The 12873-nt window shown below is 48.9% G+C and overlaps 1 protein-coding gene across 5 annotated transcripts in view; it reads left to right on the forward strand.

Moving 5' to 3' along the window:
* bahcc1a (BAH domain and coiled-coil containing 1a) overlaps window positions 1-12873 on the forward strand; it is a 199164-nt gene that overhangs the window by 158119 nt on the left and 28172 nt on the right. For 4 of the 5 annotated variants that reach the window (XM_072692868.1, XM_072692865.1, XM_072692869.1 and 1 more), the window contains 6 exons: window positions 7356-7481; window positions 7672-9906; window positions 10206-10320; window positions 10412-10617; window positions 11034-11192; window positions 12577-12821. In XM_072692868.1, the coding sequence (XP_072548969.1) occupies window positions 7356-7481; window positions 7672-9906; window positions 10206-10320; window positions 10412-10617; window positions 11034-11192; window positions 12577-12821 (3086 nt within the window). The remainder of the gene's footprint in view (window positions 1-7355; window positions 7482-7671; window positions 9907-10205; window positions 10321-10411; window positions 10618-11033; window positions 11193-12576; window positions 12822-12873) is intronic. The other variant, XM_072692866.1, reaches the window with a different exon arrangement.

Genomic DNA, 12873 nt, shown 5'->3' on the forward strand with positions numbered 1-12873 from the left:
GCATTGTTTTGTGTTTGTAAGGAAGCCCTTCATCTCAGGAATTGAGATTAGCTGATTAGTTGGATAACGTGTGCTAGAGCCAGGAAAACAGGCAAAGGCTCCTTCAGGCCTAGGTGTGTTTGTGTGTCTGCTGGGTTTCTCATTGAGTTTACAGTCCCACTAGATCTTTCTGGTTCCCGCTCTCTTAAAGGCCCCACCCTAGTGGTTTTCCAGATTGCGACAAGAGGGCAAAAGTTCAGCCAAAGAATCTTGTGGTCTTTCATACACGTCAGCAAGAATGTCAGCTCTGCACTGCCCAGCACACACACACACACACACACACACACACAATTCATAAGCACAAACACATACACACAGACACACACACACACACACTCGAGGCAATAAAAGCGCTGCACAGTCCACAGTGGTCGCAGCTGTCATGTGAAAGCCTGTGTGGCTTTTCCCACCCCGCCCTGCCTCTCGTTCCGGAACCCAAGCTCCACCCGTGCCTCGGCCTGCCAAACCAATGACCGCCCATCCCTCCCTTCAGCTCCCTCTCGCTTCAGTTCCGTCCACCATCACACTCCGGCTCGCCACTGAGGCAGATGACAGATCAAGAAAGCTGCTAGTGTGAGAGATGGAGACAGAGACAGGAAGACAAGTACAGAGACACAGAGCTGCCCAGGCATGCTCGAGTGCCACTCTGAGCTGGTTCAGAGTTTTTGGGGGGAGGGGGGTGTTGGTCCCTGGCCGCGTTTGAACGTGCCAAGCGCTCGTAAACCATTAGGAGCTCATCCCAGTGTCGTTTGTGTAATCCGGAAACTCAGCCCTGGTAATTACAGGGCCCAGCACTGTCCTCATGCCCTAGAGTTGCTGTGGCACCCTGGCCCATCCTCTGTTTTTGTGTGTGTCAACAACAACAACAACTTTATTACTGGTTTTCAAGCCTCCGTAATGTTGAACTGGGTATCAAACTATATTTTTCGGTGGTCTTTCATGAACAGCAGTAAACTTTAGGATGTAATTCCCTGTATGCACGACGTATTGAGCAGGTAGAAACTCTGAGGAGGTTATTGTGGTCGGTGCTAAGGGTTGCAAATGTAGATGGTTCCTGAGCCAGCAGCTAAACCACTGCCCGTTTTGACAATTGCTCCTTGGTGAGGGCCGAGGCCTCCGGAAGAACTCAGGCTAGTTTTGCTAGGAACAGATGGTTGTGTGCCAGAGTACCTTTAACCTGCTGGAGCAGCTTGGGTGAAGCAGAAAACGCTGGCGGTATCTGTGTCAGTCATCTCCTTTTGAAGAAAGGGGGCATTAATAAGAAAGACGGCGATAATAGTGACATTACTAAAAGTAATAAGGATGATTATGAGCAGGATTATTATGATGGGCTATTATCTCTATTGCAGTTTAATTGTGTAGAACGCTAAGGGAGCGTGATTGAATCCCGGCTCTTCATCAGCCGTGCTCTTTTCTTTCTCTCTCTCTTTCTCGATCTCTCTCTCTCAATAATTGCATATTGTCTTTTTTCCCGTTATGCATTGAAAGCAAGTCATCAAAGTGAGGGGCACAATTACCCAGCTTCTCCTTTGCTCCATGGCTGCATACGGTCTATGAGTATGTGTGGAATTCTCTTCTTTTTCCCCCGGATTCGAACCGGTCCCTTGAAGGCCTTCCTCTTGTACCTATTTGTTTGAATCCGCTGGCTGTAACTGTATTGAGATCTCTCCTGCATTTGATAGATTCAATGTTGCAACACTGAGAGCAGCTTCAAGCTACAAGCATCTTCCAGTTACTGAAATCCATGTAGCAGGCTTCAGCATCCAGAGTCTTCTGTGTGTGTGTGTGTGTGTGTGTGTGTGTGTACCTACCAGTCCCAAATCCTCCTGGGTGCTGTTCCCGGTTGCGGAATGTGACATGTTGATAAAGAGTGCCATCAGGAGAGTGGGGAAGACGTTAGGTGGGGACAGAAATCGAAGCCACAGCCTGCCGTAAGCAGAGGCCAGGAGTAGGAATGAACTTACACGCCGCTCTGGCCTTCTGGTTCATTTCCAAGCCACCTTTTCCAAGTTGGTGGATTACGGCTATATTAACCTTACGCTAATGTAATAAATAGGCTTATGAAATCAACAACATGAGGCCTGACCAGTGGAGCCCATAAACACCAACCAGATTTGATTTCCGTTTGAAAAAGGGGGAAAATCAAAATCTCAGAAACACAGGGAAAGCCCACAGGGCTGGAAGCCAGCTGGCCAGTGTCCAAATTACGGCTTTAACTGTGCCAAACGCAAGGCCTGCCATCCCCTCCCCTTCTTTCTCTCCCTCTCTTTCTCTCTCTCTCTCTCTCTCTCTCTCTCTCTCTCTCACTTTTTCTCTGTCTCTCTGTTTCCTTCATGCTCTTGCATTTCCCTCTCTCTCTCTCTCGCTCTCTCTTTCTCATGTCATTGTCATGTCCCTCTACCCAAGCATATCTTTGGTGCCTTTACTCAGTCTGATAAATGTGCTTTGCCCCCCCCCCCCTTCACTCCTTGCGCGTGCCAAGCTTCATCCCTTCCTTTCAATTAACAATTCCGAGGAGCGACATTCAGCGCTGCAACTGCCCCTCCTCCCTTCTGCGTCTCTCTCTCTCTCTCTCTCTCTCTCTCTCTCTCTCTCTCTCTCCTCTCCCTCTGCCTTGTCGACATTACTCTGTCACTTTTTCTCAATTAGTGCTCTTGACAGGCAGCTCTACCTGCCCCTCCTCCTTTTTTTTTCTACTGTCACTCGCTCACGCTCCCTCACAATTCTCACTCTCGCTCCTTCTCTCTTTTTTCTCAAATTCTATTTACTCTGGGCTATTTACAGCTGCACACTTGTATTTGGAAGCAAGAAGCATAGCGTCTCCACTGGGGCAAGGTGATTTAGTGGCAAAATCAGCAGCCGGATGCACAGTGCAGTTGCACGTGGTGCCCTTGAGCTGCTCTACTTTAAAGTTTCGGCTCGCGCTAATCTTTGGGTTCATCCACCGTCGTACGAAAGGCTTCATTGATACACCCGGACACGATGCCAGCAGCCTACGACGATGCAACCGCATGCTTGGTTTCCCCCAATCTTGATCTGTCTTAAGGTCCCCGTTCTCGCACACCTCCGGCTGGAGCGAGACCTACTTTGTCTGCCGGATTCTCATTTTTCTGCTGATTGCTGCTGGGGCAAAAGCTTCAGGATCCCAGTAAATCCCCCTCCCCAGGTGCTGCATTGTCCCGTTCAGGCCGAGCGCGGAGCTCTGGATGTGCTGAATTGGCCCCTGTCAGTCACTAAGAATCCTCGCTCGTCTTTCTCCATGAACACTCGCTGGCGTAAGCGTCAGCGCTCGGCGACACGGCCAGGCTGCAGCTGCAGCGCCTTCCGTCTCTCGTCGCGGCCGGATTAACGGCTGAACGAGCCTCCGCACCACCCCAGCGGTGTCCGCAATCCCCACCCAGAGAAGTCCCTGCCCAGCGCTGAGCAGCCTGCTGCTATCGGGCACAGCCAGACCGCACTGTGAAAAGGGATTACGATGCCAGGCGTCACACATGGGGAGAAAACAGACACACACACACACACACACCATAGCGACTCTGCGAGACTCTCCTACAGCATGCTGCAACGCTGATTTTTCTCCTCTCGCAAGGAAACCAGAGAGAAAATGTCTTGTTTAAACAAAAACCCATTTTTTCCCTCTCCCTCTTCTGAATCCTAAATGAATTGGCATAAATGAGAATGCTTATTAATGCTGACAGGCGGTGAGGGAGGAGAAAAAAAAAAAAAGACTTTATGTAATTATCACCTTCCTCCGCTCCCTAAAAGAAAGCCAAGCCTTCCGTGTTATTGGAAGGATGTTTATTCTGCAGCCCGAGCTTCATTAATTAAGGTCTGACAATCGGGGTTGGGTGTGGGGGGGGGGGGGGGCTCTCCAAGACTCTGTCATTAAAGACTACGGCAGATCTCTCACTCTCTCTCTCGCTCTGTCTTGCTCTCTCTCAGTCTAGGACTGTCTGTCGTTCTCCTCCTAAGTGTGACATTCAACACTGGGCAGCCACACGGCTGCAAAGCTTCCCTGAACCAAGTGAACTGCGTTTGCACTTTCTGTGGTCACGCCACACACACACACACACACACACACACGCCAGTGCAAATACTTCTGACTTTCATTTCGCTTGCACCATCTTGTTTTTATTTTCTCTCTTTCTCTCCCCCCCCACTTCTTTCAGTTGAAACGCAAGGCAGCAGTGAGACAGGTGTGAGGACACTGTACACCTGGACCTTTTGTTTTTACACAAAAAGAAAGAGTCTGTAGTTCTGTGTCCAATTGTGAAACACAAGGGACAGTTGTTCACTGGGCTTCGGCTAGAAATCGACATGTGGTGCACATCGATCCCACAGCAGGGAGACACTGTCAGACACAAGGCACACTAAAGCACCCCGTCTTACAAGGCTCAACGCTGGCTTTAGTCCTAAACGGCATGCATGTTTTGTTTTTTTTTACGGCATTGAGATCATGGGTACAATGTCGAACCCAGAGCAGTAGTCAGAATTGTATTCTTTTCAGGTGTATCGGCAGAAGCATAACTGAAAGGATTGAGATCAGAAAGTCCAGGATCAGTAATGGATGCTTTGGAGGCTGCCAGATGCAATATTTAATTCACCCGTTTGAAGATGGTGTGGCACTGTGGCAGTTTAACTATTTAGGGATGACAGAAAGGGATTGGAGTTGGAATGTCCCATTCCTGTTTTTTTTGCCCTCTGTTACTCGGATCTGAGTAACTTAACATAGCGTATTGGGCAATACGTATACGACTCATTGACCGTTTTTTCATAGAGAAGACAGCAACACAAATGAGGGATATATTAGACATTTGATTTTTTTTTTTTGGATGGCAAACATATGCATCATCATGCAGGACTTTTGTAATGTTCCTGCACTGTCTCTCAGGATCTCTCACCATTTAAAACACTGCCGAACTCCAAGCAGTAACAGCGATAGCTCAGGAATTCCCATACAGAACTGCACTGTGGAGCTCAGACTGGAAACCCAACCAATAAGGGCTGCTTATCTAGTGCTAAAAGCTGCATCACTTTGGACACAATTCCTTTACGTGGTTAAACGTGGTCTGCACTGGTTGCTGTTGTGTGTGGTTAACGAGGTTTGTTAGCTCTGCTGTGTTTTGATACTCACTATACTGGGCTGAGTGATAGACTCTCGGTGAGTATCCGGTAAGTGGTGTTAAAAGTCTTTACTCTGAGTCTTGTTGTCCTTTAACTTGTGATCCGATCAGCTCTCATTTAGAGAAGTATTGGCTGATTGCTGCATATTTCGGCTGGAAGTCATCCGATACAATACATAGCCAATAGATGTTTCCATCTCTAGTACACGGCAAATCACTACGGGTTTAGTAGACTGTGTATACCGTGTGACATTCTGCCTGCTTCTTTCTCTTGGTTTTTAACATGCTGGTAAACACGGGTTTAAAACCAAAGAAAGGTCCATGGTGCTAAAGCCGTCAAAACATAGCATTTACGCAGCAGTTTAGTTTTTAAATAGTCGTAATTGAGGAGTGAAAGTACATGTTGGTATTTGTCTCATGGTTTTAGTGTCGTAGCCAAACCTGTAGAAAATGGACAAACAAGTTCCCAATTCGCTGGTGCCTGCTTTTTTTTTTTTTTTTTTAGACCTAATAAAGTATCATCACCTTAACAGTTTAAAAATGTAGCCACATAGTTTAGATAAGATGTGCTGCTAATAAATAATAAAGCAAAATCATTTTATTTGTAGTAGCAGTTTCTGTAATGAGACATTCTGGACTGACAGTTAAAATGACTAGTGTGTTTATCTTATAATCCAGTCTCACTCACCTCCCTGACCATTCAGCTTTGTGTGTGTATGTATAGGGCTACACACTCTGGACTGATATCTGTTGTTGTTTGTCGACTACTGATGTGAATAACTGTTTTATAGTCATGTGAATTGGGTTTCTACAGCATGTGTGTATGAACATTAGTGTTAGCCGCCACTAATTCACTGTTCTGAATGCGCTCATCAGTGCTCAGTCATCAGAATGGTGTGTGGTTCTCCCGCTGGTAGAACAGAGCATTTCAGCTATAGTTTCATAGTTTCAGATATTATGTTATCTTTTTGTTCCACTGTAAAATAGATTCACACTCTAAACTATTATATTTACCTTTTGAGAACGCTCCTCAGTGCTGGCATGTTGAGGACACTGGAACCGGATCCGATTAAAATAGCCGATACCCGACCCATACATTTTTTTAAAAGATTCCAAGCCACTCTATCGGATCAGGATATTCCTGTTATGAATATGATGCATTAGGGAATAAAGATATATTGAATTATCTGCCTCTCTTTTTTTCTCTGTAGTTGCTTCACTCACATTAACAATGGATAGCATTGCTGTCTTGGCTGATGCTATTTTTAGACTTAATGGGTGACAGGGAGATTTGTGGAGGAGGGGATTCACTGGGTTAATTGTCTTGGTGAATAAAAAAAAAACTGCCCAGCTGCTTTTTTCTTCTCCATTTCTAATGTCATCGATCCTATTTTAACAAGCTTTTGTGCTTAGAATGATTCTCCCTGAAGAAGCAGAGTTGAGTTTGCACCCCCAAGTATCCCATGGAATATTGTCACCAGTACTATTTGTACAGGGATTTCTAGAAAAAATACTCATTTTCTTCTGGATATTTTAACCAGGCTTGAGCGACTTTGATGTGTGCTGTTTGGTTTTGTTGGAAATGCCCTCCACATGGTCGAAGTTGTGGTACTGGCAGATGTTAAGAAGTCCAGCAAGCTGAAATAAAGTTGAACTCTGGCCTTTGGCTTAAAGCACAGCAGGATCTGCTGCCATGGCTTTTTGCTTATTGTTTTGCTGCGTTATCTCTTACCTCAGCACCAGGGAGGCAGTGAGATTAGCTCAGTGAGAACCATATGTTTGGGAGACAAAATTCATCCATTACCCAAATCCCCAAGACTGAGCTTGTCTTGTTGTTTGCATTGCAAACCCAAATAGGAATGGCAAATATGACATCCAAAGCCCGTGGTTATTGGTGTATGTAGAGCACCAGCTGCATTGGACCTGAAGGATTAAATCATGACCAGAATCCTCACAGCTAAAGGAAATATGGCTCAGTGACTGCTGTCTCTCCTTATCAGAGCTCCCCTCAGTCTCTCTCTCACTCTCTCTCTCTCTCTCTGTCCCCCCCACCCCCCTTTCCCCTTTACTCTCTCTCTCTTTTTCTGTAATATTCATTTGCCTTTTCTCGCTTGCTTTGTCTACCATTCTCCCTATCTCGCTCTCTCTCGTCTTCTTTCTGTTCACTCCCGGCTCTTCTTTCTTTTCTCTCAGCAGCCCCAGGGTACCCTCGCTTCTCAGGGAGTCTAGCCCACACATTCCTTCCCATAAGTCATTTGGATCACCATGCCAACAGTGGGGTCCTCTATGGGCAGCACCGTTTCTATGACACCCAAAAAGGTGGGTAAACCAACAACCAGGTATACATTACTTTCATTGTTGCCTAGCATGTGTTCTAGCTGTCCTCATTTCTCTTGTGTTACTGTTCACAAAAATGTGCCGTAGCTCTAAAAATGCAGCACCCGTGGAAAGCTGCTCTTGCACTGTGGAGGCTTGAATTATTGACGATCATGTTTGATCTCCCTTGCAGAGAATTTCTATCTAAGAAGCCTTCCATCCCAGCCTCCGCTCATCTCAGCCAATCACGGCATCCCACCCATGTCAAGGACAGGGCCTGGGCACCCCCAGGGCTCATGCAGTAGGGACACAGGAAGTGGGATGAACTTGCACAAGGGCCTTAAGGATGCCAGCATAGACAGAGGAGTGGTCTCGGGCACAAAGGACAAAGAAAGGCCTAGCAGCAAGCAGGAGTCTAAGGATCGTCATACCCACAACCATCATCCACAGCCCCAGCACCACCCTCAGCACCAGCCCCAGCACCACCCTCAGCACCCTATCACAATGGAAGATGTGAACGGCCGGGCCTTGGAAAGACACAAAGCTTCCGTGCTTATGGAGTACAAGGACCATTCGCAGAGTATGAGTAAGCCTCTCAGTGCCTGCCTGCTCAATGGGAAGATGCAGAACGGAGACTCTGGAGGTGGGGTCGTGGCTGGAGCTGGGTCCAAGGGACCCATGGCTAGCTGTGGAGGAGAGGGAATGGGCAGGGGTGCTGGAGGCTCAGGAAATGCGCAAGCTAGACATATGGGCAACAGCAACACTGGACGCTGCACTAAGGAAGCAGCGAGCGGGGAGATGAGAATAAGTGAACAGCATCCTTCAGACTGTCTGGAAAGGGGCCAGACACTGCACCAGTCTTTGACCTACTCCGTGCCTCCTCCTTTGCCTATGGGTTCAGCCGCTGGTGGTGGACATCCGGGGGGTTTCCACTGTTTACAGCTCCACCCAAGCCATCCGCATCATCCACATCACACACATCACCCGCACCACAGCCACCACTCACACCATCACCCAGACTTCTTCTGCCCCCCTCCGCCTGCTCCTATAGCCAACCCCTCCTTACATGATAAAGGGGTTGGCAGTGGTGGAGCAAGAGAACCCAAAGTCACTGGACCCACATTTGTGCCATCTGTGGGCCACTTGGGGGAGAAAGTTGGAGGCCCGTTCCAGCTGGGAAACCCTGAGTGTCAGGGAGTGGGAGGTGGGGGAAATGGTTCCAAGGACAAGGCCATGGAGAAGGCAAGTGGGGGCGGGGGTCATGCTGGGAACTGGCACAGGAAACAGCAGGAGCAACAGCAGCAGCAGCAGCAGCAGCAGCAGCAGCAACCGCCACCCCAGAAGCAGCATCCCTATAGAAAAGCAGAAAAGGCTCCTGACTGGATGCACAACAATCATCATCATCTGCAGCAGCAGCAGCAGCAGCAGCAGCAGAGCCATGCCCAGCAGCATCAGGCTGTTCGCTCTCGTAGTGCGGACTGCATCAACAGCATGGATGCAGATGTCTACAGACCTGCTCTGGTCCAGGAGCCCAAAACTGGCCACCCATTGACTCACCCCAGTAATGTCAATCCCCAGTCCTATAGAGACTGTTCACACACTGGGCCTCCTCCCAACTCTTCACCTCTTGCTGGCAAGACCATGGCCCAGCAGGGGCCTGGTGGTGGGGGTGGGAGCTGTTCAATGCAGCGAGATGGTCAGAAGGTGGCCCGTATCCGCCACCAGCAGCATGGCAGGGCAGGTTCAGATGCCTCCTCAGCAGAGCTGAACCAGTCCAGTGGGAGTCAAGAGATGAAGCGGAAGATGGAAATGTCTCCATATGGCTACAGCAACAGTGGGCAGCACCATTCACATCAGCAACCACCAGTACCACCCTGGGTCATGCACCCACATCACATTCACCCAGAGGAGGACCAGCGCAAAGCTTACATGGAATCTGTCGGTGGACCTGCCAACGGTAGGCAGCAGCCTCAGCAGCACCAGTCGGCAGGAATGGGCCCCCCTCCTCCTCTCCCAGCGCTTCCTGCTCCTGCGCAGACCCAACAGGAGGCTTTGGGCTCACAGGGGGAGGGCAGCGCTATGAAGAACCTTCTCAAGTACAGCAACCAGCAGCAGCCTCTCCTCCTATCCCAGAAAAGCCCATTTGGAGGACTTGGTAACCTCAAAACGGGACCCAACGGCACAAACTGCACCTTGCAGACAGGCAAACCCGCCCTACCTTCCAGAAAAGGCCCGATCAATGAGAGCGAGCGACCTGACTGTGGGGGACGAGCCAGGGATATTGGAGAAGCACCTCATGTTGAAAGTGAAGTGCGGCAGCCTCCTGTGGGTATTGCGGTTGCTGTGGCGCGGCAGAGAGACCCCACGTGCCGTCCACCAGACAACCACCCGAATAGCCGCCAGGGACGGGTCCACTCGGCTATGAAAGGTAAGCACAACACTTAACTGTTTAGGCGCCGCTTAAACAAACAGAAGCACAGGAAGGCAGGCCTTGCGCATGACCCCTGGAAGACCTGGTTGATGAAAAATAAACAGAAGGGCCCGGACCCCAAAAAAAAACATTTTTTTTCTTGCTACTCATTTAAGTACTTGCACAGGGAGAAAGAGAACGCACATGGTGATTCGCTGTGAGGCAACCATACAGGATGGGTTGGTTTATAGATAGAGTAGAAAATTTGAGGAGGAAAAGTTAGGAAAGGATGGCTCATTACATTAACTTTTTCTCAGGTGCTCCACGGCCCATGTATCCTTCAGAATCACCTGGAGAGGAGGAGAGGAAGAGAATGAGTGGAGAGCACATTGGTCACCCATGCCTGGACAGGGAGCGAGACACATTTATCAGGTATATAACCCACTTTTCTCTGTCTGTTGCACACTCCCACTGCTCTTTCACTTGCTCACCCTGCAAACTTTCACCTTCTTCCTCTCCTTAGGGATAACAAGGAAAGGGTAGAATTTGCACGGATTCATCCCTCCAACAGTTGCCATGGTGACCTCCCCTCTCATATCATGGTGCCAGGTGGCAATTCTCTGCAGTCGGGCCAATTAGGGGACCCTGCTGCACACGCCCATTCCGCACACCACCATTGGATGCCACGTACAGGAAGTCCCTCCCTCTGGATGACGGGCCATTCCTATGGTATATGTTTTTTTTTTTTAAACAAAGTTAAATAACAGTGCTACGCTTAAGATTAGTGTTTATTCATGTTATGGCTGTGTTTGGCTGCTTAGCGATGCTGCTTAGCGATGCTGCTCAGCAGCAGTTAACATGTGTCGGAGGAGACCTGTGTTAGTCTTCAACCTAGTGTTGAGGGCATTGCAAATTAGGTAGAAATTTGGGGTGAAATTATAAATAAATGACATAATTAGTTTTGCAGAATTCGAGTTAGTATACTGAGGTGTATCTGTAATCTGTATCTAATATCAGTCTTTGTGTTTTCGTAGATATGACAATATGCCTGAATCAGCATCATCCCTACTACTTTTTACCATAAACAATGATTTACATGATCATACTGTATCTTAAAACATATGCCCCCTCTCCTCATTACTCAGGTATCAGCCACACTGCCCTCCATCAGAATCTACCCCCAGGTTTTTCTGCAGCCATGCCTGCGCCACTCCAGCCCGTACTGCCCCTGCCCCAGGATCCTTCTGCCCAGCTGGTGGTGTTGCCCAGTGAGCCTGCCTCCCACCCAGCAACTCATCACATAGGTAAGGCAAACTCTCTCTGTTCTCTTGTCTTCCATTCACTTTAACCTGTCAGTTCCTCCAGCTCCCAACTGTCTACTCCCTGTATTTGTCTCAGACTTGTCCGGCAGTGACTAATTGGACTGTCGGACAGTTTTCCATTTAGGTTTCAAGATTTCTAGAGACTGACTGGGGAGAACACCACAGTTTACAGAGGAGATGTTGCTTGTGGTGTTTGGGGTTAGCTAATGGACAAAACTTGTGCACAAACTCCCCCTAAATCCAGCTATTTCCTGTGGACCACCTGCTCCAGCGCCATTGGGATGGTCGTCTGGATGGGTCAGGATGCCCCCCCACCCCTCCCCCATAGCCCTTCACAGAGAGGCTGTGTGTGTGTGTGTGTGTGCTAAAATGCACTTAAGGAAGAGCTTTTCTGGACTCTGAGGTCTGCACAGGCCTCTTCTCCGCAAACAGGCTGTGAAATTTAATTAGCTCTCTGTCCTCGACTGAGCTTGCTTCCTTCCGCTCTCCACAGGAATCCAAGCTGAGTCAGGAAGCGCATCCACGAAACTCTTCCCCCGGGAAACATTAGCCGAGCCGGGTTAACATTTCAGAACAAAGGTCCGTGGTGTGCCGGGAGGGGTGGCGATGGGGGGAGGAAGGAGGGGATATTGAGCAGGGAGGGTCAGCGTGGATGTGTGGAGTTAATAAGAGCTGTGTGAAGCGCAGGAGAGTTGAAAAACACATTGGGACCCTGAGAGGCGTGGGCCGGCGATGTGTCATAGTCAGTGTACTCAGCTGTCTCTGACCCGCAGCATGTTCCCTGGCGGGGTCCCACAGCAGAGGCAGCAGCTCAGTAACATGGGAACCAGGAGCTCTTCTGGACTACATGCTTTGACATGGGCCCTCTGTGGCTTTCAGAGATGGGGGTTTTTAAGGGGCAGGCCCTGGTTGATTGCTCACAGAGGCCAGAAAGACAGCCAAATCCCAGCCCGTCAAAGTGGCCTGTAGCAACTGTTTCCATCCTGCGAACTATCAGCGATTTATCCTCATCATCATCACCATTATTATGCAGTAACTTATTGCTCGAACATTCCAGGACGCTCTTGGCACAGTGCGTGTATATGAGAGGGTGAGAACGTGGGAGTGCTTCTGTTTGTGTGAACAGTCCTGCTCCCATGCCCTTAGTGTAGGCTGTGTTTGTATAAGAGAGAGGAGAGTACTGCATTTGCGTACGAGTCTCTGTGAGCGGGTATGAAATGCATGTGTTCGTGATTTTGGATGGACGCGTGAGAACCATACATTAATGATCTCTGAGCTCTCAGCATGATGGTATGCTAACACTAACTGTATCTCTCCCCCATCTCCCTTTGTCTCTTTCTATTTTGCTCTGTCTCTCTTTCATTAGATGTGATGGAGCAGCCTGGTCTTTGGCCCCCAGTGTACAGGGCCCGGGGGCCACCCTCCCACATGCAGCATCCTGCTGTGTACTCGCGCTCCCAGTTTCTACGGCAACAGGAGCTGTACGCACTCCAACAGCATCAGCAGCTGCAGCATCAGCAACATCCTGGCCATCAACAGCCACCTCAGCCACCACAGCAACACAGAGGAGCACACAGCGTAGAGCTGCAGCACAGAAATGGTCACAACCAGGTATTAGACACTGTCTTTGCCTCTCTCATTTCATACTGTTTACAGATTTAAA

The sequence above is a fragment of the Salminus brasiliensis genome, chromosome 12 (genome assembly GCF_030463535.1).
Source record: "Salminus brasiliensis chromosome 12, fSalBra1.hap2, whole genome shotgun sequence".
Classification (NCBI taxonomy): domain Eukaryota; kingdom Metazoa; phylum Chordata; class Actinopteri; order Characiformes; family Bryconidae; genus Salminus; species Salminus brasiliensis.